This window comes from Acipenser ruthenus, chromosome 12 (genome assembly GCF_902713425.1).
Source record: "Acipenser ruthenus chromosome 12, fAciRut3.2 maternal haplotype, whole genome shotgun sequence".
Classification (NCBI taxonomy): domain Eukaryota; kingdom Metazoa; phylum Chordata; class Actinopteri; order Acipenseriformes; family Acipenseridae; genus Acipenser; species Acipenser ruthenus.
The window spans coordinates 13,067,832-13,090,754 of record NC_081200.1 but is presented as its reverse complement, the minus strand read 5'-3'; the positions used below and the strand labels follow the sequence as shown (position 1 = coordinate 13,090,754).

At 38.6% G+C, this 22,923-nt stretch overlaps 1 protein-coding gene across 11 annotated transcripts in view; it reads left to right on the top strand.

Moving 5' to 3' along the window:
- The window catches only part of LOC117416497 (TRAF2 and NCK-interacting protein kinase), a 146,235-nt gene extending 131,719 nt beyond the window's left edge, over positions 1–14,516 (top strand). For 8 of the 11 annotated variants that reach the window (XM_059034580.1, XM_059034579.1, XM_059034578.1 and 5 more), the window contains 10 exons: positions 2,580–2,741; positions 3,750–3,852; positions 4,180–4,350; positions 5,074–5,217; positions 5,475–5,609; positions 6,191–6,291; positions 6,783–6,932; positions 7,430–7,589; positions 9,961–10,100; positions 11,073–14,516. In XM_059034580.1, the coding sequence (XP_058890563.1) occupies positions 2,580–2,741; positions 3,750–3,852; positions 4,180–4,350; positions 5,074–5,217; positions 5,475–5,609; positions 6,191–6,291; positions 6,783–6,932; positions 7,430–7,589; positions 9,961–10,100; positions 11,073–11,156 (1,350 nt within the window). In that variant the 3' untranslated portion in view covers positions 11,157–14,516. The remainder of the gene's footprint in view (positions 1–2,579; positions 2,742–3,749; positions 3,853–4,179; positions 4,351–5,073; positions 5,218–5,474; positions 5,610–6,190; positions 6,292–6,782; positions 6,933–7,429; positions 7,590–9,960; positions 10,101–11,072) is intronic. The other 3 variants (XM_059034583.1, XM_059034581.1, XM_059034582.1) reach the window with 2 other exon arrangements.
- The last annotated feature ends 8,407 nt before the right edge of the window (positions 14,517–22,923 follow it).

The window sequence follows — 22,923 nt, the reverse complement described above, 5'->3', positions numbered from 1 at the left end:
AAAACACAGGTACATGAATAGCATGTAGTTGCACTGTAGTTACCATTTACTAATATACACTACATGCACATAGCACAGCATTATGTGACTGTGAGGATGGTATGTCATACCACATTTTTTAGTTTTGTATTTGTCGATCATCTAGTTTTGTTTTATGTAACACATATTATAACAAGTGTACAGTACTGTGTAGATACAAAAACATATATATTATATTATATTCTGCTATATAAACTAACTTCAGAATACCTATGTAGAGTACACTTTATCTGGTACACTTCTGTATTTCGTGTACCTTTGCATATGAATTAGTAACGCTTTCAAATAAATTTCATAATGAATTCTGACCAAATAACACCTGAATATGTCACTTCCACTGAGTTCTGAAGGAATTCATTTTGAATTCAGCGCTAGATTTAATGACCTGTATTCATTCCATGCTCCTTTGTAACAAATGATGTTGTTCACATATATGTATAGGGCTCCTGATTTTCCATTCTTGGGAATGGTAAATTCAGTTTTTCAAAATGACCAATTCTGTTTTTTTTTTTCCATTTTTCAAAATGACCAATTCCGTTTTTTCAATTTTTACCAGTTTTAGTAAGAATTAACAACGTAATCTGAACATAAATAACATTTGTACATTAAAAAATCTATTGAATTCATTTTTTTATTTAAGTCCCTGAGAGAGATTTTTCCTGAAAACTACACTTTCTTAAAGTAGTCCACTAGTAACAACGTACTGTAGGTCAGTCAATAAAGGTGTTTTGAAAAAAAAAACAGCTTATTGTTGGCATTACAATATACAGACTAGTCGAAAACGAGGGGCATTATTACAAAAATATACAATTTTCATTAAATTACAAATTAAATACAATGTTCAGGACACTTTTAGCTCTCCCGTCTGTAGTTTCATCAGCAACAACGCAGACTGTTTTATTTGCTGTAAAAATGCTTGCATGTGTTTCTCGTATACCCTGGACAGATAGAGTTGCCTTAGTTAGAGCAGGGCTCTTCAACTAGTTTTTTTAATTTAAGGGGGCCAGATTGGAAAAAAGTTAGGAGTAGGCGGGCCAGAGTATTTTACTCTGCACATTTTTAAGCAATAATAAATATTACATAACTTAATGTTCATATATTGAACAAGACTTACACATTTGACCATATGAATAGTACTTTAATAATAGAACAGTGTGAGAATTTAATGGAGTATCATTATATTTTTAAATGCATGTGACATATTAATAGTATAACTGTTAAGAAGAGATCAGCGCTTCTACTTTTGAGCTTCAAACTACTGTGCCCTCTGGATACGTATTTCCAAAAGCTCCTTGTTTGGTTTCAGAATGCACAATAAACACATTGGCTTTGCGTTTGGTACAGTTGGTAAAATAAATAAGTATTTATTGGTCCATTAATTGTTAAATCTACAAACCACTCTAAGTACACAGTATTATTAAGGAGTTAATGATAAATTAGAAATAATAAGTTATAAAACTAAAGGTTTCACCTCAACCACTGTGTTGTTTCCTTGTGTTGAGCGGGTGATGGAGAAACGGATTTGCGATAACAACTAAATAAGTGAATACATAAATTCAATTAATTTTTTTTTTTTTTAATCGGGGGAGTGTTGACAATCGTTTTTTTCAGGTACTTTTCACTTTTCTTTATATACAAGTCCAAAATTATTCCACAAAATGGCTAGTTGCTTTTTTAAACAACTCGACTCACACAGCACACAGGCAGCGCTGCAACAGTCCATCAGCGTAACGCCCACAAAACCACCTGTTTTCTCATTATCCAATGATCCAAATAACATACAAAAATGTTTTATACAAGCGTCATCGCTGGGCTTCTGGGTAGTGTAGTTTTCAAAGCAATCCATTATTTTTTATAGGAGAATAACAGCGGTAAAAGTCTACAAGCAGTTTTTTTTTTTTTTTTTAAAGGTGCAGTTGCAAAGCAGAATTCCATTTCCAAAATGCCAATTCCGTTCCCAATGCCTAATTCCGCGATTCCGTCCATGATTCCGCGATTGTGGAAAATCAGTAGCCCTACATGTACAAGGCATGCATTCATGCATGAAATAAAACTTCTCCCAAACCCTGGTGGGCGACTAAGTGTATGAATGCATGCCCTATACATGTGATCAACCTCATTTGTCGCAAAGAAACAGAGAATGAATACGGCTAATTAAATCGACAAAATAACAGGGCTGAATTCAAAATGAATGACTTAAGAACTCAGAGGAAGTGCGTAAGATATTCAGGTGTTATTCCTGTGGTTTTAAAGTGCTACCTATGAAGGTATGAAAGGTGTAGTGCCTTGTATCATTCCGTCTACACCATTTAGCAGGTTCTTGACTTCTTGAAGGTTCTGAAGTCAAAGAATTGTTCAATTTCGTTAATGCTGAGCCTGCTTACTGGGACTGGTTCAAAGCCTTGTTTTTGTATAGCAGTCTTATTATTTTTTGTTAAGTTTGCTTTAGTGTGATAGCGGTGGCTTTTGGCTTGGCTTGGCGTTGGTGTGGTGTGCTGGTTCTCGCAGTAGAATAGTCCTTTCCATTGTTCTTTCTGCAGACATTGGGAGATAGAAAGCATTCTGGCCATGCCGATAGCAATGGCTTTGCGGGCCACATCAATCTGCCTGATCTGGTTCAGCAAAGCCACTCGCCTGCGGGTACACCCACTGAGGCATTGGGACGGCTTTCGAGTATGCATGTGCAAGACCTGGATTCGGAAGTAGGTGGTGGCCCTTCTGAAAGATCCCCTTTTCTGTTTTTATTTTCCTTTTTGTGCTCTATGTGTATCTATATATCAGAAGCCAAGGCTGTGTGTCAGAGATATGTATGTTTTTAATTTTATCTATTTATTTTATTTGAAAGGCAACTATCAGCATGTGATTTGCAGTTAAGCACTGTGAGATTAAAGTACAACGCAGTAAACTTTAACCTCATACAACTCCCTCATTTATACCCAGTATGTGACCCCCTCCCATTAAGACCACACTCTCTGTGTAAGTCCCTTTCAAATGGGGGGGAAATCTGAAGATTGGGACCATTTGTATGTGTATTTCAATTATTTAACTTGGTGTATTAACGGATAGCTCCACAGACCCTGAATAGCACTAATCTTAGACTGCTGTTACTAGTATTGGGCAGTACAAGATTATTGTAAATCAGGGGCCTGTGGAACCAGTCATTTCATGTTTTCAGAATAATTAAGACAGACGTTAGTTTATTTTTGAACAGAGAAGATTAGTTCAGAGATTGTAGCTCCCACCAAAGTTTTCATACACTGTGTTGTATGTGCTCAGTGCACTGCCATTGCTGGTACTGTCACGTAAGCTGTTCAGTGTGACTTGATATGTAAATAAATCCTGTTCAGCTTCCGTCTGGATCTCCTACCTGTCACTCAGCAGTGAATGCATGCACCCACACGGCAGACGGCTACTCTTTCTCAAGCATTAATACCCTGTATCTGTCTAAAAAAGGGATTTAGGGGAGCTCCCTAATAAAAGCTGAATCTCAAAACAATAATCTCAATCTCAAAAACAATTCATTTATCCAGCGTTTTACATATCCACCCTTACTCTGATCCCACAGCAGTCGGATACGCAACAGACTACAGGACTGCATATTCCACTAGTTATGGCTAGTCCTATCATACACAGTTTACTCATAAAATTGGCAGTTCTCTTAGGCCTTTTTCATAGTGAAAGCTGTCTAATGGTTGTCTTGTGCTTGACAGTATGGGTTTGGCAGTGGCTCCAAAGCCTCCTTCACTCCGTTTGTGGACCCTCGAGTATATCAGACATCACCCACCGATGACGATGATGACACATCAGCAGCAGGTAAAGTATCGAAGTCCATTGCAGTTTTGAATTACTTGAAGCCACTCGCCTCGGAATCTTGCTTCGATCTCTGTGGGCCCAGTTTGGTAGAATGCTTATTCATGTTCAGTTTTTAATGTTGCGAGGGGTGGTTGTTTCTCACCTGGTAATACTGCTCGCTTGCTGTATTTTAAGCCCTATAACCCTGTGTTGAAGGAGATATAGTTTGAGTAGATTGCCAAGTCTGGGAATAACATTAAAGATATGTAATGAGATACCTGCTTATCTATTCATGAGAAGCAGAATCTTCCTTGAAGCCACTCTCTCTAATTACTGTGAACTCTTCAGCCATGTTTGCCAATGAGCTGCTACGACAGGAACAAGCCAAGCTGAGCGAAGCCAGGAAGATCTCGGTGGTGAACGTGAACCCGACGAACATACGGCCGCACAGTGACACACCGGAGATCCGCAAATACAAGAAGCGCTTCAATTCAGAGATACTGTGTGCGGCTCTCTGGGGTGAGCATGAAAAACTAATAACAGGATGGAGTGTCCACACTGCTGCTTCCACTAAGGAAAGCCTTTCTTGACCTGCATAGATGATGCATTACAGTTTAGCCAGAAGCAAAAATACATTGCTGTGGCCCATTTATAAGATTTTGTAATGCATGAAATATGAATTGTTGAACTCCACCCTCCTCTTTTTTTCAATATATACATTTCCTGGACTTTAAAATTGCAAAACCCAGACATAGCAGAGTCTCCAAACTTAAACTAGAGGGGAATTCCTATACAGTTTGATTTGGTTTCTGCTTTCATGGGTTGAATCTACGCAGCACAACAAGCCTTAATATATAACTGAATATACTAGTTATATAATATATACCTGAGGCTCCAAATAGGGCACTGGGGTGGTTAAAATGACGATCAATAATCAATTAATCGCTAGTTGTTGCATTGGTATCTGGCCTGTTTTCTTTGTAAATGGTAACAGGCTGGTTGCAAACTGGCAATTGTAAGGTCTTCATGTCACCTGCAGGGGTCAGCATTCACAAAGGCATGAGCTGAAATGTGAGGAGGACTGTACTTTACTGTATATTACAGAGCCACTCTGTATTGGAGATATATAGTAAGCTCTACAGCCACTCGGCCAAAAGGAACCAGTCCTTTTACAGTGGTAAGAAGTTTTATGTACAATCGTCAGCTGGAGCCCGGCTTTAGCAGTTTGTTTGTATGTTTCAGGGGTAAACCTGCTGATCGGCACTGAGAACGGGCTGATGCTGTTGGACAGGAGTGGTCAAGGAAAGGTCTACAACCTGATCAACAGGAGGCGCTTTCAGCAGATGGAGGTCCTGGAGGGGCTCAACGTTCTTGTGACAATATCTGGTAAAGGCCCAGTTTAGTTTGAAGTGTATACTACCAAATAAGGCAGCGTATTCTACGACCCATGGTATTCTGGGTATTTCAGTGCATGTTGTTATATGAATAATTTACAGCCCTCAGAGCTGGAATTTTTTAACATATATCATCCGAAGTGTGTGAGTTAATTACAGGAGTCAATAAATCCTTGAGGGAGCTATCATAACGATTCTTCTAGGGCCACAGCACTAATTGTTTTTTTTTTATTGTCTGTTTCTTGTTAGGGAAGAAAAATAAGCTGCGAGTGTACTACCTGTCATGGCTGAGGAACAGGGTATTGCACAATGACCCAGAAGTGGAAAAGAAACAGGGCTGGATCACGGTTGGGGAGCTGGAGGGCTGTGTGCATTACAAAGTCGGTAAGTACATCAGTGTACTCCGTTTTTGACATCTGCAGTAAATTACACAGCTCCGAAACATTACGTGGTATTCATAGGTATGTATGTTGGACATTTCTAGAATTGGGGATTATGAAACGTAATACCCAAGGGGTATCAGGTGGTGGTAATATTACAGTCTGTGCTGGCCTAAAACTCCATCCTTCATACATTGATTATGCCTACTGGAAATCAGTGTGTCAGTGAGGTCCAGTATGCACATGCTTAACATACACAGCTCTGGATTATAGTTTGAAGAAAGTGCAAAGGCAAATTCTGAAAGGAGAGAAAATATAATTATTACTGAGTAGCATGTATGTAGTGTATTGTATATATTGTTAAAATAATATTATCCCAGAGAAATGCCTTGGTTCTTGCTTCCAAATAGGAACCTACAATAAGAAACCAAGTTAAGTAGATGTATGTTTTGGCTCATGCCTGGTCTACTTGATTGTGTTCCTTATACAGTAGTTCTGTTTTGAGTGTTTGGTGTTCCATTTATAATGACCAAGACAAACCCACTGGTTTATTGTACTATAAATGTGATGTCCTTTTTATTCTAGTAAAATATGAAAGAATCAAATTTCTGGTTATCGCTTTGAAGAACTCTGTGGAGATTTATGCTTGGGCTCCGAAACCCTACCACAAGTTCATGGCCTTCAAGGTAAAGGAACTTTGCATTGTGTGTTATACACAAGAATGCTTGTTTTAGTATTTATTGCTTCTGCTAGTGTTATCGCTTCCCTGTGACTATAAGAAGGGACTATATTGTAATTGAATATAAGAGGTGGGTGTTGCTTTTTAATTGCTTTTTAGTTCTTAGGAACACATAAAAATAAAGTACATGTTTATGCAGTTGAGTTATGTGGGTTTATAGTACATTAAATGTTTGAAGTCATGAATTCAATTGATTATAATTAATGTACAATTAATAAATGGTATATAATGTACACTATGTGTATAGTAGGAAATGTTGGGAACTGCTTGAACAAATTTGAAACTTTCTAAGTATGTTTTTCTTGAAATATTTTGAGAAACTACTGGTTTTAATAAAGCTGTTTGAGATGCTATTATGTTAGGTTGTCCTGGAGACATACTTTTGATTATACCTGAAATGTGTCTTTTTTACTGTTAACAATTTCAGTTTTTCTCAAGTCTTTTACAGACCTACAGCACAGGCCCCAACTTGTTGACTTAACTGTCGAAGAAGGTCAGAGGTTAAAGGTTATCTATGGGTCCAGCGTGGGTTTTCACGTGATTGATGTGGATTCAGGGAATCCCTATGATATCTACATCCCGTCTCATGTAAGTTAAGAAGACGGAACCAATCCAGTTAGTATGACTTGGCATTTTGAAATAAAATCGGCACGGTAACGTTAGCTGTCATTTCTATCACAATTCTTATTTATAAACCAACGTGTTGTCGGAAAAAAACCTAACTTTGTTATACACGCTTACACTCAACAATTTCAATAAAGCAAAAGCAGATACATGATCAAATCAAAGAAAATGGTAATATCTAACTGTTACTCCCCGATCTACGACCTTTGACAAATCCTGAAGGACTTTGACAGCCGAACAAAGCAACCGGAAAAATACTTTTTCTGGCCTCCTATTTGTTGCTAAACAGCTGTAATCAGTTGTTGGATTTTTTTTTTTTTTTTGTTGGTTCTGTTTTTGAGTGGGAGCCCATATTGCAGCAGTTTCTCAGGGGAAAAGCATTGAGGCATTGAAATTGGTTTGCCATTAAGACCTGGTTTCTGATTTTTACAGAGGCTTATTTACAATGTTCCCTCCCCCAGATTCAGAGCAATATCACCCCACATGCCATTGTGATCCTCCCCAAGACCGACGGAATGGAGATGCTTCTGTGTTATGAAGATGAGGGGGTCTATGTGAACACATACGGCAGAATCACAAAAGACGTGGTGCTTCAATGGGGAGAGATGCCCACCTCTGTTGGTAGGTGTAATAAGCTCATTCTGTTATCGGCTGATTTGAGTTTCAGAATCAGCTGGTAGGTGCAGTTCCTTACACACGAATACTTAAATAGACAAGGGCTGAGCACGAACCTGAACCCTCCACCTCCTCCAAGACTTGTAACGAATATTGCCTTAGATGGATATTCAGTTAACAACAGTTTCATATTTGGGAGCACTCTACATAAACAATGCATCATAAAACACCACAGCCTTTTTAAATGTTTTCACCACTACGTGACTGGGAGACCGTGACTGGACTGGGCAGTGGTACTTTGAAACAGAAGCAACAGTACTAAAAGACACTTTTCAGGCAGTGTCTTTTGTAAATGGTTTCATTCATATTTGTTCTGCATTTAGTACAACATTACACAGTCGGAGCAAGTGCAAGAGATGCATTTTGAACACACTTTTGGTTGATCACTTCTTGTTACCTGAACCGAATCGGAACTTATTAAAGAATCCCAAAATGGAAGTGTATTCATGCAAAGAGGATCCAGTTTCATATAGAAGATCCTTCTGTTACGCATGGTGCCAAAACTCAGTGTCCACCAAGGATGACTCATCAAGTTAGAATGTGGGGATCTTTTGCCAACAGTTTTTACACAAACTGTTCATTTACAGCACAAATGTGTGCTAAGCCAAGTTTCAAAACCACTAGCAACTGAATCAACATCAAAGCATTCTAAAAAAAAACGACCTTCGAAATAATCTCAGTGGAAGATACAATAAAGGAAAACACTGGAAAGATATCTACCACAATGACCTTTTTCTTCTTTTCATCCAACTGTGGGGGCTGCAAAATGTAAAAGAAAAAAATACTTAAGGCATAAAACAGCATAGACATATCACGCTACATGTGTTTTCTCTTGTCTTTTCAATCCTTGGTCTATTACATACTCTTTAATGTCTTTAAATATGGGCTGACCTCTTTCCTCAAGTGTTTTGAGTTATTAGCATTTCTCTGAATTCATTAATCATATTTCCAGTAAAAGTGATTTGATTTCATACAGTACTCTGCAAGTACTAGAATTTGACTGAAACGGACACTTGAACAGACACCTTCATGAATACTTTGCAACTGTATATTAAAATATGTATTATAAAAGCCTCATTTAAAGTGTTTCATTTTATTATTCCCATTTATTATTAACAATTTTAAAAGCATTATCTTTTCCAGCACTGTTTTATTTAGGCTTTATAGCTGGAAGCAGTCAAATGTTTGTATATATGTCTTTAATGTCTGGTAGATACCAAAGGTGCGGTTTTGTGTGAAAGGCCACTACATTAAAATGCACATCACTACTTCATTATGCAGCTCCCTTTTTGATTTAGAAAATGCCCAAAGATAATTTTAAATTTTCAACCCTGTTTTGGGGTTACATGAATTATACCCTGGGACTCTACTAATTAAAAAAAAATTGTCACCGGCTTATGGTACTATAGATTGTCCAGTAGATCACACAGAACATAACGGGGAGTATTTTTATTTTTTGTCTGATACACATCAGGTAGTCATAGTAACATTTCTTTTGCAATTAATGGTGCAACACGATTTATTTTTGCATATCTAATGAAGGGACTAAGATTTCAGCAGAAATGTAATTATGTTTTACTAAAACTAAGATGCAAACTGGTGGTCTCTATGAAGCCATCATTGCTGGTAATGGCAATATAATAAAGAAACAACAGGTAAAAGAAAAGATCAGATTGTGGTGCACCTTTTTGTTAGAGTTGTGCTGGACTATCCAAGTTTGATTTGGATAGTCGGATCTGCCATGCAGGTAATGCAGATCATTTTCTATGCGTAACCGGTTTCGTCCTATTCAAACTGGTTATTCGGTATTAAAGGATTTTGTTTCTGTAGTATGTAAAATCAACAACAGGTGCTGTGGGGATATTTTAATTGGATTTAAAAGTATGTATATGTGTAGCTAGCAATTGTATACACTAACCCAAGATCTCCTGACTATCAAAACAATTGACCTGGTTATATCAATATGCTTTTATATATGCACCAACTCTACCTGCTCATTACTTACTTTAGAACAACTCTGAGATCTCCATGGCTTTGTTCTAACAACTGAAAAATACTTCAATACAAATACAGGTAGCTTGTTTTGCCGGGTATTTTACCAATTACACCAAAAAACAAAAAAAAAACATGTTGCTCCCAAACAAATTCTCAAAACAGGCGTGATTTTAGCGTTTTGAAACTGCTGCAATAATCACCTCCTCGCATGGTTGCTTTGCTGAGCCAGTATCGGGTTGCTGTTTGACGTCAGAAGTCGTCGACGAGGAGTAGAACCAGGGCCAGTTGAGCTGTTCTCCAGCATTCTCCTTTGTCTTTACAGCCTACATCCATTCCAATCAGATCATGGGCTGGGGAGAGAAGGCCATTGAGATCCGATCAGTGGAGACGGGACACCTCGATGGAGTTTTCATGCACAAGCGAGCTCAGCGATTAAAATTCCTCAGTGAGAGAAACGATAAGGTAATGTAATCAATTTTTTACGGAAATGAGTGATTCCAGACATGCAATTTTCCACAGGTTTCACTAGAACTTTGTGGGTCATTCCTAGCTGAAGTTCCCTTTGTGTCGACAGATGTGAATTAAAAACCTGTTTAACATTTTAATTGCAAAACAAAAAAACATTTTTTCAATCATTTGCAATCTACACATTAACTACCAATTGGTGATAAGGCAGCACAGTGTAAACCAATATACCGTTATATAATAACCTAATTTATTAAAACCACTCATTTTTATTTGTAATTCTTTCTTTCCTTTGTTTCATCCATTCGATATTCAGCAGTGACTTGTATTCAACACTCGTGTCCAATGTATTTCCACATTCTGTGGTTCGAGAGCCAATTACTCAAAAAAATGCTTCTAAGTTCACTGGAAACAAGTTAAATTTGAGTCACAGAACTGGTGAATTTTTGGAAGGTCAGGTCTAAGTTAGAAAATCAAATGAAAATGGATGTCATATCAGACTAATGAAACAAAGAGGCTTGACCATTGCTTAAATCACCACACCCAAGTCTGTGGCCTATTCAGTTACGTTTACTGCCCATGGTATGTTCCCATACCTATTTAATGCCTATTTTATCAATGTCAATTATACTGGACACTGGGCAGCAAAGGGTTAAGCTTGGGTGTGATTTATTAAAATTGTAATTAAATTACAATGGTAGTATGTTACTGTGGTTAAGCTATATATACAGTTTCATTCAATGCCTGACATTCGGAAGGTGTTAATGTTGTGCTATGCGCAAGGGAAGCATCGATAGAAACGTTTGTCTAGTAGGTTTCTTACGCCTCGTTATTTCACAATTCAATAATTAGAATTACTAGGAAACTCTGTTCATTTTTACACCAACTATGAGCCAAAAAACAGGCCCAGCGTACCTTTCTCCTTTTGTACAAAAGGTTATAACTTCCCTAAATGATTTCCCCCTGCAGGTTTTCTTTGCCTCTGTTCGATCTGGTGGAAGCAGCCAGGTCTTCTTCATGACCCTCAATAGAAACTCTATGATGAACTGGTAACACACACATATGAATCGACTGGTGGATTGATCTTCAAGGAATTACATTTGTAGACTTACGGTACTTTTTTTTTTTTTTTTTTAAAGAAAAAACAAAAACAATAAAAAAAAATGGCCTTCTTAAATGTGGATTTACAAGTCTAAAGGGTGTATGAACGCCCGTATATGACACTTCCCTACTGTTGCACGACCTTCAAGCCAGTATTGCCTGGACCGCTTGACAGGATGGGACAACAGATGTACAAACAGGTTCGATCTGTGGAGGCTGAATAAGAGCTGTGCCTCCTGAACTGTGGATATGGACACACTGGAAGGCCTTCCTTGGGAGGCCTCTCACAGTCGTTTGGGATTTATTTATTTTTGGCTTCGTTTTTTCTTTGTGAAAAATAGGAAAGAGTTTTGGCGGAGCCGGGTTGGGGGGGGTGGGGACTCTATTATCTGGAATTGGGGGTACATGAAATCGATCTGCCTGCTGGTAGTCTTGCTTGTATAGGAGATATACAAACGGCGGGAAGCGGGATTTACAAAAACAATAAAAATAAAAAAAATAGCAGGGGAGCACAATTATACATCGAAAGTTGATGTTTAAAACTGGGTCGTTTTAAATTCTTTAACACCCATTCTCTTAAAGACAGTTGGGTAAGACTAGTTTGTTTTAGGAGGGTAGTTTTCCATGGCTAAATGACCATCTGTCTTTAGACTATCAATCTAGATTAGGTCCTAATTTTGATATTGGTGGTGCAGCTTACTGGCTTGCTGAGGTCGAGTGGTGCCGTTTGCTCAGTAACTAGCAGGATGAGGCATGGGCACAGGCATATTGAATGTTGGCCCACAAGAAAATTGACAAACTCTAAAAGCCAGTGAAAACTAGAAACTAAAAAAAGAAGGCACCCACAAAACTGATGACTCCCTGTTGGCAAGGCGTTCAGCGAATCAGACTTTTCATTTTGTTTTCTTTTAAATATCAAGTCTTACCAGAAAAGAGATAGTCAAGTGTAATTTGGTAATAACATCTTCTCGTCCCAAGAGTGTTTCAATGCACAATTTAGAATGCTTGAGAGATTACTCGTATCAGGAAACTACAACTAACTGGCACCATTTTATGTGGGGAGGGGTGGTTTGGTGCTATATACTGCTGTTTAACTATTGAAATCCCCAAGATTAGCTTATATACAATTAACCCATATTGTTACATTTCTATAGATCTATAAATGTATGTTCTTAGTTCAGGTAGACATTTGCCATTACAAATTCCTGTTTCTAATGGTTACAGTTTAAAAAAAATAATAACAATCGAGTGTCTCCAGAGAAATGTAAGCGATTTTTTAAAATACTTTTTAAAAGTAGCTGCAAGCATGGCTGCCTGTGGTTTTTAGGGTGTTGTCGCAGAAAATAAAAGGTTCTGTGTTGCGCTTCCTCTTTCTAACCTACCTCGTTTTGTTTTCTATTTCTTTTTACAGGTTTCTTTTTTTATTATTACTGAGGTGTGTGTGTTTTGTTTTTGACATTAAAAGAGCACAAGAGTAGCAATGGCATCTTATGCCAAACTGGTCACTGGTTAGGGTAAAATCAGAAATGTAGGAGATTATTTGGCTTGGAAATATGTTTTTGTAAATGAATGAATTCAGTATTCTGTCTGCTTTGAATGCAGTTCTTACAGTTCAGTCCTTAAAGGATATGACAAAGCAGGATATTCTTGGCTAAAGAAAGGAACATTACCTTTACCTTTTTATGATGAGCTTCACTATTGAGCTTCATTCATTTTTTCTATATGTCAACTATACAGAGTTGAGAGGTTAAAGCATTCCACGCTTGGGCAGTTTGTTGGCATTTGGCAACATGCAACACTGAATATAGAGAAAAGACGGGTGGAGCGGGGGGTTAAACTTACCACCATTGAAGCAAACATCATACAAAGAGAAAGGCACAGATAAAACCTCCACTGAAATTGTATTTGAAGCTGTAGAGTCGAAACAGGAAATTAAGAGTTTTAGAATGATGCATTGGGGTTACTAAAGGCTACGTATTTTAAAAGTCATAGGAGGTTTGTGAACGCCTTACCAGAACCAGGTTCAGAGTTCGTTGCCTCAGGGTTGCTTCCATGGAATAGGCCAGACCATTGCTTCTCTTGCCCTTTTACTTTTGGCTTATCTGTTTGTAAGCTTAACATTTGGTTAACTTAAGTTGCTAACTGATGTGTTTTTTGGGTTTTTTTGTATTATTTTTAACTCAACAGTGGAAACCAGTTATTTATTTTTAATGAGTATTATTGTAGGTATTTGGTACAGTAAATCAATAAAGTGGGGATATGTTGGAACTAGGGCGGCTGTAATTGTACATTGCTTTTGTTATTGGGGACAGTATCTTTTTTTTTTTCTTTTTTAGTTTTTAAAAAAATGTCTGACATTTTATTTGACTTAATATTTAGAAGACTGCACATTTGGTGCAGGTGCCAGTGAGACAAAAGACAAAAATGAATTCCCAAACTGTGTGCACATCTTTTATACATAGTTTAGTGTTAAAGTACACTGTACAGTAGAATTGTAGTTTTTAATGTCTAGGGTCTGCTGCCAGCCTAGACATTTTATTAATGTTTACATGGATTTCATCAACAGACACTCCATGTGCTAAAAGTTTTACTTGGTACTATTCCTGTTTTAAAATCTTGGAAATGAAATGGGGGGGGGGGGGGGGCATGAAGCATATTTGTGATTTGTAAAACATCTTTTTTCAGTTGTTATAGAGTTCTTCCTCTTCAAAGCTTGAAATCATACCTTCCATAACAGCTGTTTATCAACATCAGAAGAATCCCAGTGGCCCTGACCAGGAGACCACAGCACACCATGAATATATTGTCAGTCCTGTGGACTTCTTTCCAAGCAATGCCTTCCTCATGTAACGACTAGTTACCTCATGGGGAAGGTGGAACAGGCTGCCCCATGAATACAAAATTATTCACATCTAAACACCTAGACTGAGAAAAGATAGACCTCTATTAAAGTATGGAATATATTTTAATAAAATGCATTTTGTCATCATATAATCCCAAAACCATAACAAGACTCATAATCCAGTAAGTAAGATGTATGGAGTCCTATTATGTTTTGACCAAGACGGTTTGGTTTGGCACTGATAATGGTTGCACTGACTATCTGCAACGATTCAGACCATGTCTAGGGGTTCCGGACCTCGGGGTACCCTGTATTTCCTTTCCAACAATCCTTCCATTCATAACTAGCACTGTCTGTATGTTTTAAACATTTATATTAAAAAATAAAATAAATTTAATACAAATAAATAAAAAGATTCCTAGGGGTATTATCTATGAATCAGGGTTTTAGCAATAAACTGTACTACTGAATGAATGATTGGATTGAAATTTCTTCATTTTTTGTTGTCTTTAATTTTAAGTCAAATCTATGCATTTTAGTAGTATACCATATTTTTTTGCTTTTAGTCTTAATCCGCCTCTCCTAGCATTTGAGATTCTGCCTCAGTTATGTCTGCCTAATATAGGAAGTATCAGTCAGTCATGTTCTGTTTTTTTTTTAAAAAAATAAAAATGTTAAAATGAGCAACTTATTTTTGCTGCTTCTCCATTGCTTACCTGTTGGTAATGTTTAACAGCTAGTCTTCTGCTCAAGCACAAACAGTGCCCATTCTCTGAAAGCTCTAGGGTGTTATTTCCTATAAATTATAGTTGTTGGAACACAAGCAGCAAAAAGCGGAAAATATATATATATATACATTTTTGCACTTGTGTAAGGCTACAATAGCTTTCTTTTTTCCTTATCAATGTGCTTTTGAACTTGCCTTGCCATAGCCAGAACATAAACATTAATGTCTGTGTGCAGGGTCTCAGCATCCCTATAACGGGAACACATTTTATTTTTTTGGAAATCTCCTGCCACCACAAATGTCTGCTTATATCTCATTAACCATTTCAGATACGGACTTTTCGAGGTTATGGAGACTCCTTGGACAAAATATAAGGTGTCCTTTACTGATCTAAGATTACTGTCATATTGGGGTCATGTGACTTTTTGTTTCCGGATCATGAAATGCTAAGGGTTCTGTGCTCTGTACACAGGTGTATTCTCTCGGTTAATTTCATGCCACCACAAAATGAATCTGACACTTTCTGCAGTTCTGCTTTGTCATTTGAAATGTTACATGCTGGTGACCTTAAAAATGACCTCTGACCTCATGTGGTTGCAACTTTGAGATCATATGCCTATTTTTAAGTTTCAAGGGTATTATCTAAATTGGCTACATTACATGATTTTCCATTTTAATAAAAAAAAAAATTACTGTCTGCTTAACCTCCAGCAATATCAAGACACAGTAATTTGCATTTATCAAAGCAGTTCCTTCTTTAAAGAGTTGATAAGGATTTAATGTTATTACTTTTCTTTTAATTTATTCTCACAAGTCCCTTAATTTTGCTATTCATCATGCTGCTACTATTTTGTTTCCTCTACCCTTTAATTTCCTGTGTTACATACAACTAAACCCCACCTGCTGTGTATTAATTAGGAATGAATGAATGCATTTGAATTCAAGACACATTCATCTCTTTATGTGCCATTACTGGTCGTAGTTCCATAGTAAATGCAGTATGGCACACTGTGAACAGGATGGCTTCAGTGGTGACGTCAGACCAGAAACACAGACTCAGGATGTAGCAGGTGAGAGCTGAAACGCTATGGCGTTGAGCTTCTTTTATTAAAACAAACAAAAGGTTTAAACAAAACAAACACCAAACAAACAAAAGGGCACGTTGGCCAAACAAATAAGTATTGTGCTGGTGAAAACCAGCACTCTTAGCAGTTGTTTCTAACTTTTGCTCTCTCTCTCTCTCTCTCTCTCTCTCTCTCTCTCTCTCTCGCTCTCTCTCTCTCTCTCTCTCTCTCTCTCTCTCTCTCCAAAACCTGTCTCGCCTCTGATACTCTCCTGCTTGCGCAGATAGCTGCCGGCTTTTATATTCTGGCCGAGGGGTTAACTAGCTATTAATTAATTATTACCCCTCGGCCATAATCTGCACGAGTTTAGTAAGGATGCGTGACTGTCAGCTAGTTAAATAATCAGTAGCTAATCAGTCACGCATCCTCACAAGGTTTTTAAAATGCAAAACAATAACAAATAATCGACTTTCGGCGTAATATAAACATAAATCATAATATCAAATAAATAATAAACAAAGGGGTGGGACACTCCGCCACACACACACACAACACATACTTATTTTTACGTTTTAAGTTTGCTCTGTGTGTTGATCCTCCCCTAATTCTAAAAATTCAATATGTTCTGTTTTAGCAGTAAAATAATATTGTTTTAGTCATGCTTATGAAGGCATACCATTCAGGTTACTTTAAATTCTCCTAGCTGTTTTCCTTTCTTAAAATAAATGAGAGACTCCAGTTCTGTGGTTTGAAATAGGCTTGGCAATCTTTTGGGGCTGAGAGTATCCAAAGCAGTAGCCAATTACTCGCTGTTGGGTACAGTGAACAGGAGAAGAGATATGTTGCTCAGGAAAGACTGTATCCTTAATGGTTTAAAACTGTTGCATTTTTTATTATTATTTGCTAACTTATTCAGACATATGTTGTATATATACACACAATGCCTATAGAATGTCTACACCCCCTTTCAAAATTTTCACCTTTTGTTGCCTTATAGCCTGGAATTAAAATGCATTAAAATACATATTTTTTTCATTTATCTATACATCCTACCCCATAACTTCCAAGTGAAAAAAATATTCAAAAAATGTGTAGAAAATGTAATTAAAAATATAAACTGAAATAGCTTGGTTGGATAAGTGTCCACCCCCCTTGTAATAGCAATCCTAAATTAGCTCAGGTGTGACCAATCGCCTTCAAAATCACACACAAAGTTAAGTGGCCTCCAACTGTGTTAAATTGTAGTGATTCACATGATTTCAGGATAAATTCAGCAGTTCCTGTAGGTTCCTTCTGCTGGGTAGTGCATTTCAAAGCAAAGACTCAACCATGCGCACCAAGGGCTTTCAAAAGAACTCTGTGACAAAGTTGTTGAAAGTGCACAGATCAGGGGATGGGTATAAAAAAATATCAAAGGCCTTGAATATCCCTTGGAGCACGGTGAAGACGATTATTAAGAAGTGGAAGGTGTATGGCACCACCAAGACCCTGCCTAGATCAGGCTGTCCCTCCAAACTGGATGACCGAGCAAGAAGGAGACTGATCAGAGAGGCTACCAAGAGGTCAATGGCAACTTTGCAAGAGCTACAGGCTTTTATGGCCAAGACTGGTCAAAGTGTGCATGTGACAACAATATCCCAAGCACTCCACAAATCTGGACTGTATGGTAGGGTGTAAAGAAGGAAGCCATTACTCAAGAAAGCCCACCTTGAATCCTGTTTTGAAGTATGCAAAACAACACTCAGGAGATTCTGTAGCCATGTGTCAAAAAGTTTTGTGGTTTGACAAAACTAAAATAGAACTTTTTGGCCTAAATGCAAAGCGTTATGTTTGGCGCAAACCCAACACGGCGCATCACCCAAAGAACACCATCCCTACTGTGAAGCATCGTGGTGGCAGCATCATGTTATGGGGACGTTTCTCATCGGCAGGGACTGGGGCACTTGTCAGGATAGAAGGTAAAATGAATGGAGCAAAGTACAGAGAAGTCCTTGAGGAAAACCTGCTGCCCTCTGCGAGAATGCTGAAACTGGGACAGAAGTTCACCTTTCAGCATGACAACGACCCAAAGCACACAGCCAGAGCTACACTGATGTGGCTAAAGAACACAAAGGTAAATGTCCTTGAGTAGCCCAGTCAGAGCCCCGATCTAAATCCAATCAAAAATTTGTGGCATGACTTGAAGATCGCTGTCCATCAATGCTCCCCAAGGAACTTGACAGAGCTTGAACAGTTTTGTAAAGAAGAATGGTAAAATATTGCCAAATCTAGGTGTGCAAAGTTGGTAGAGACCTATCCCAACAGACTCACAGCTGTAATTGCTGCCAAAGGTGCTTTCACCAAGTATTAACTCAGGGGGGTGGAGACTTATCCATTTATGATCTTTCAGTTTAGTATTTTTAATATATAATTTTTCTCAATAAAAACTTTTCTCCTTAACAGTGTGGAGTATGGTGTGTAGATAAGTGGAACAAATTTAAATGCATGAAACTCTGAGGAAATGACACAACAAAATGTAAAAAAAAGTTCAAGGGGGTGTAGACTTTCTATAGGCACTGTATAGATGTGTGTGTATATATATATATATATATATATATATATATATATATATATATATATATATATATATATATAATTTTATTATTATTATTATTATTATTATTATTATTATTATTATTATTATTATTACTAACACATTAAAACATTAAGTACAGAAGTGTGTGGTTGTTGTTACTATAAGTGTTTCATTAAAGGAAACGGGTCTGTGGGAATGAGAATTTTGCCAAAAATAAAATATCAGACGTTTCTCCTTTAATAGGACTACTACAGTATATATATTGCAGAAATGAACTTGTCTGTTGCCACATTTTTTTTTTTTTTGTATCCAAACCGCTTGTATTGTTTTGCTCATTTTAAGATCATTCTCCCTGCTTTTCATATTTCTCAATATGAGCGCCATCTTAAAACAATACTCTTAATATATATTAAAAAGTGCAATAAGTGTTGCCCCCTCTATTATACTGTGTTCTTGAGGGTCAAGGTGACTTTTACAAGGGTTCTGACATTATCACTGGTCCATGTTTCTTTTTCTGAAGTTATCTTGGTTTGCTTTGCTGTATAACCCCTTCCTGTGTTGTAGGTCAGGTACACTCTTAGGGCCCACAACAGTCAGACCATGTAGCATTAAACTGATTAAATACAGCACTGCAGCAAAATATCTGAAGCACAGCATAAAAGTATTTTTGTAATCTGTTTTTTATAACTAATTGGTTTGTGAAAATATGAACGCCTTCTCCTATAGTTGTATTTAACCAGCAGATGTCTGTGTTCTCCTCTTGAACATATCTGCAGATTCCTGCAGTGTACTGACATTATGCTCTCAGCAGTCATTGTCACTTGTCAAATGAACATAGAGGGAATATATTTCTACATACCTGTGATATGAAGTGATATACATAGTACATTATACAATAATTGTTAATAAGCCATTGTGTTGCCATATCTGCTAATGATATGACACGTTGTTCCTCATATTTTCATTTATGCCCATTCTTTAGGCAGATTTTGAATAAATAATTTGTTAAATATCTTGTTATTTTCACACCTTGGGTGCTGGATCCCAAGAAAACATGCATGTAAGAGATTCTCTGGTTTGTACAAACTAAATTACCTTAAGCACAGCTCTGACAACCCTGGGGTTTTGAACCTGTTTTTCACATTTGTTGTCAGTAAATACACTTCAAAGGCCCATCGCTTGAATGGTTTTACAGAGGGAATGTGTTTTGACATACTGTGCAGATGGTATGAAGCAATGCACATGGAGTACCCTGTGCAGTGTTTATGTTGCTATTGCTGGTAACGTGGTCTACCATGGCAACTCACTTCTATTATAATAGTATTAAGTATTACTTTGCTGAATGGGCATTGATAAATTACAGTCGTAAGGCAGTACAATCTTATACTATCTGGTCCGGTTCACTCTAGATTTCTTTTACAGCTCGTTGAATATTGCAATGCAGTCAGCACTAATTTTATTTGGCATGGTGCACTGACTTAATGACATTTTTTTTTTTTTTTTTTCTTTTATTAGTAACTGTTCAGCCTTTCATTCTGAGAACCTCAGACTTTGATCCTCTGAAAAGTGAACCTGCATCAAAAGAACATACACGTATCAGAAATATGACATAATTCTTATCAAGAGCTCTTGAAAAGGGAGTTTGCCCTTAAATTATGTATTGCACAGTAACCTTTCACATCATTCCTTTTAGTTAGGCAAGACTGCTGTACCCTGAAAGCAGTCCAGCTGACTGAAATGTGTGCCACAATGACTGCAGTAAAACTAAAAGGAATGATGTGAAATGGTACTATGTAATACATAATGTAAAGGCTGTCCATGATGTCTCGTTATGGGTATGAAAAAACAGGACTCTGCAGTGGATGTTGGTCAGCTACCAGCCCTTGGAGGACAAAGGCCATTCCTGCAGGTGTCTGTTGAGAGATCATGGGCACCTGATCAGTGGGGTTCTGCTGTAGCGAGATGTAGAGAAAGTCCATGCTTTTTTCTAGCTTTTTCGAGTGATTTTTAGGGAATTAAGTAGTAGTGCCCTATGGGCAGCCAAGATGTCATTGATGTAATTGTTCTGAAGGGACAATTATCTAGAATGACCCATAAAGTTATAGTTTTTGAGACATCAGTAATATGTGCAGTCTTGGATACAGAGGGCAATATTGACAGAAAAACATGTTACACTACTAGCAAGAAACAACCATGGTGCATGCAGAAGCTCTTTAATGAATCTCCTGTCATTTACTTGAAGGTTTCTAACACCACTGATTTTGTATTCTTTTTTTAAATAAATGTTTTGTGATTTTAGCCTCAAGGTTCCTGCCATGCAACACCTGCTAATTCTCCCACTATCTAAGTCTGTCAAATCCAAGACTTGCGACTGTGAGACTGTGGTTAATAGTGTACAGGTGCAGGTGATTAAAGAACAGACAGACAATTGTAATCCAGGTGAAAAGGTTTGTTTTTATTGGTTCATGGGGCAGAGCTATGCCACCTGATAGTGTTTATTGACAGAGTTAGTAAACATATACACATGGAGAGAGGGGCTCCGCCTCTTCAAGGCCCAACATTTACTTGATAGATAGACACGATAAACAGGAGGGGGGCCACCGTCTTTGAGGTGACCCGACATACGAGAGGGGCACCGTCTCTGAGGTTACCCGACATACGAAGAGGCTCGCGAACCGGAAAGAAAAACATGAATTAGTATTGATAACACAAAAGAGGTTCCGGCTCTTCCTGACCCAACAAATACAGTAGGGGGGTTCCGTCGCTGAGGAGACCCGACAAACAGGAGGGGGGCCACCGTCTTTGAGGTGACCCGACATACCAAGAGGGGCACCGTCTCTGAGGTGACCCGACATACGAAGAGGCTCGCGAACCAGAAAGAAAACATAGTTAGTATTTGTTAAAACATGTAATGCGTGGTGTTCCGCCTCTTCGAAGCCCAACATAATAGAAGGGGGGTTCCGTCGCTGAGGAGACCCGACAAACAGGAGAGGGGCCACCGTCTTTGAGGAGACCCGACAAACATGAGGGATGCCACCGCTTGGGGACCCTCACATAGAGGCATCAGACCTGAAAGAAGAATCCCAAAAGAAACATACATGCAGATGGAAGGGTTTGGCCGGGGGTCCCCTCTGACTCATGGAGAACCCTCCTCTATGAGGTAAATGAAGCGGAGCTTAACAAAGGGTTGGAGAGAGTGGAATCACTAACCCCCCAGAGGAGACTGATGCAAAGGCGGTTGAGATGCTAGAGAGGGAGGAGGAGGAAACGAAAAAACACAAGACAGCTAGGTAGAGGTGACCTAATGTTTAAATAAGGTAGATTTAATTGATGACAGCAGATGATAGGTTGTTGGTGCCTAGCTCTGCCCCCTGAACCCCACCTATAGGTTAACATTTGTTTTTGTCCCGTGCCTGACGGTGGAACAAACGGGAAATAATAGTCACGTTCTTGTATCTTCACATTAAACACAAAACACATACGCAAGTCCATTAGTGCGTGAATTAGTGATTGTGGTGCAATACAGTTTTACAGGGGTACAAGTGAAGTGCCGTCCCGGGTTTGTGTTGGCCTCTGGCGACAGCTCCAGAATGTGTTAGCCATCTGGTGAATGCACTCAACAATAGACAGTACAAACAAACACTCACAATTATTTACCAACAGTACAGGTCCTTCCCTGTCAATGACACAACCAAAATGAAGGAATAGATAACATTGCTTTGATCCCTATTTATACAGTCACTCTTGACCCCTTGGTAAACGATTGCAGCTGCCACATCATTTCCCCTCTGGGTCAATGAGTTAACGTTTACAGCAGCTCTGTCTTTTTTCTACATGACCGACTTCCTTTTACCCCTCGAAATGAAGTGTCAGTCCAAGTAGTCCAGAGTACTCTGTTCCCGTTACTTAGCACCCTCACAGGTGGAGAGGGAGATTTACCACCAAGAATCATTGTCGATTTGACACTGTCAATCACTCTGTTATACTATCCTCTCTCGCTGACCTGGGAATCTCTGGCACTGCTCTGGCCTGGTTCTCCTACCTCTCCAACCGCACTTACCAGGTAACCTGGGTGGAGCAACCTCCACACCTCGCCCTCTCTCAACAGGAGTCTCCCAAGGGTCAGTCTTGGGTCCTCTCCTGTTCTCTCTCTACACCTGCTCCCTGGGCCCCCTCATCGCATCCCATGGTTTCTCATACCATTTCTATGCTGATGATGCTCAGATTTTCCTCTCCTTCCCCACCTCTGACTCCACCATCCCCTCCCGTATCTCTACCTGTCTGTCTGCTATCTCCTCCCGGATGCACTCGCATCACCTCAAACTCAACCGCTCTAAATCTGACTTCCTTTTCTTTCCCTCCTCCTCCTCCTCCTCCTCCTCTGATCTCTCTATCTCTGTTCCTCTGGAATCGACCACACTCTCTCCCTCCTCCTCAGCTAAGAACCTCGGAGTCACCCTGGACCCCTGCCTCTCTTATTCCCAGCACATCTCCACTCTGGCACGCACTTG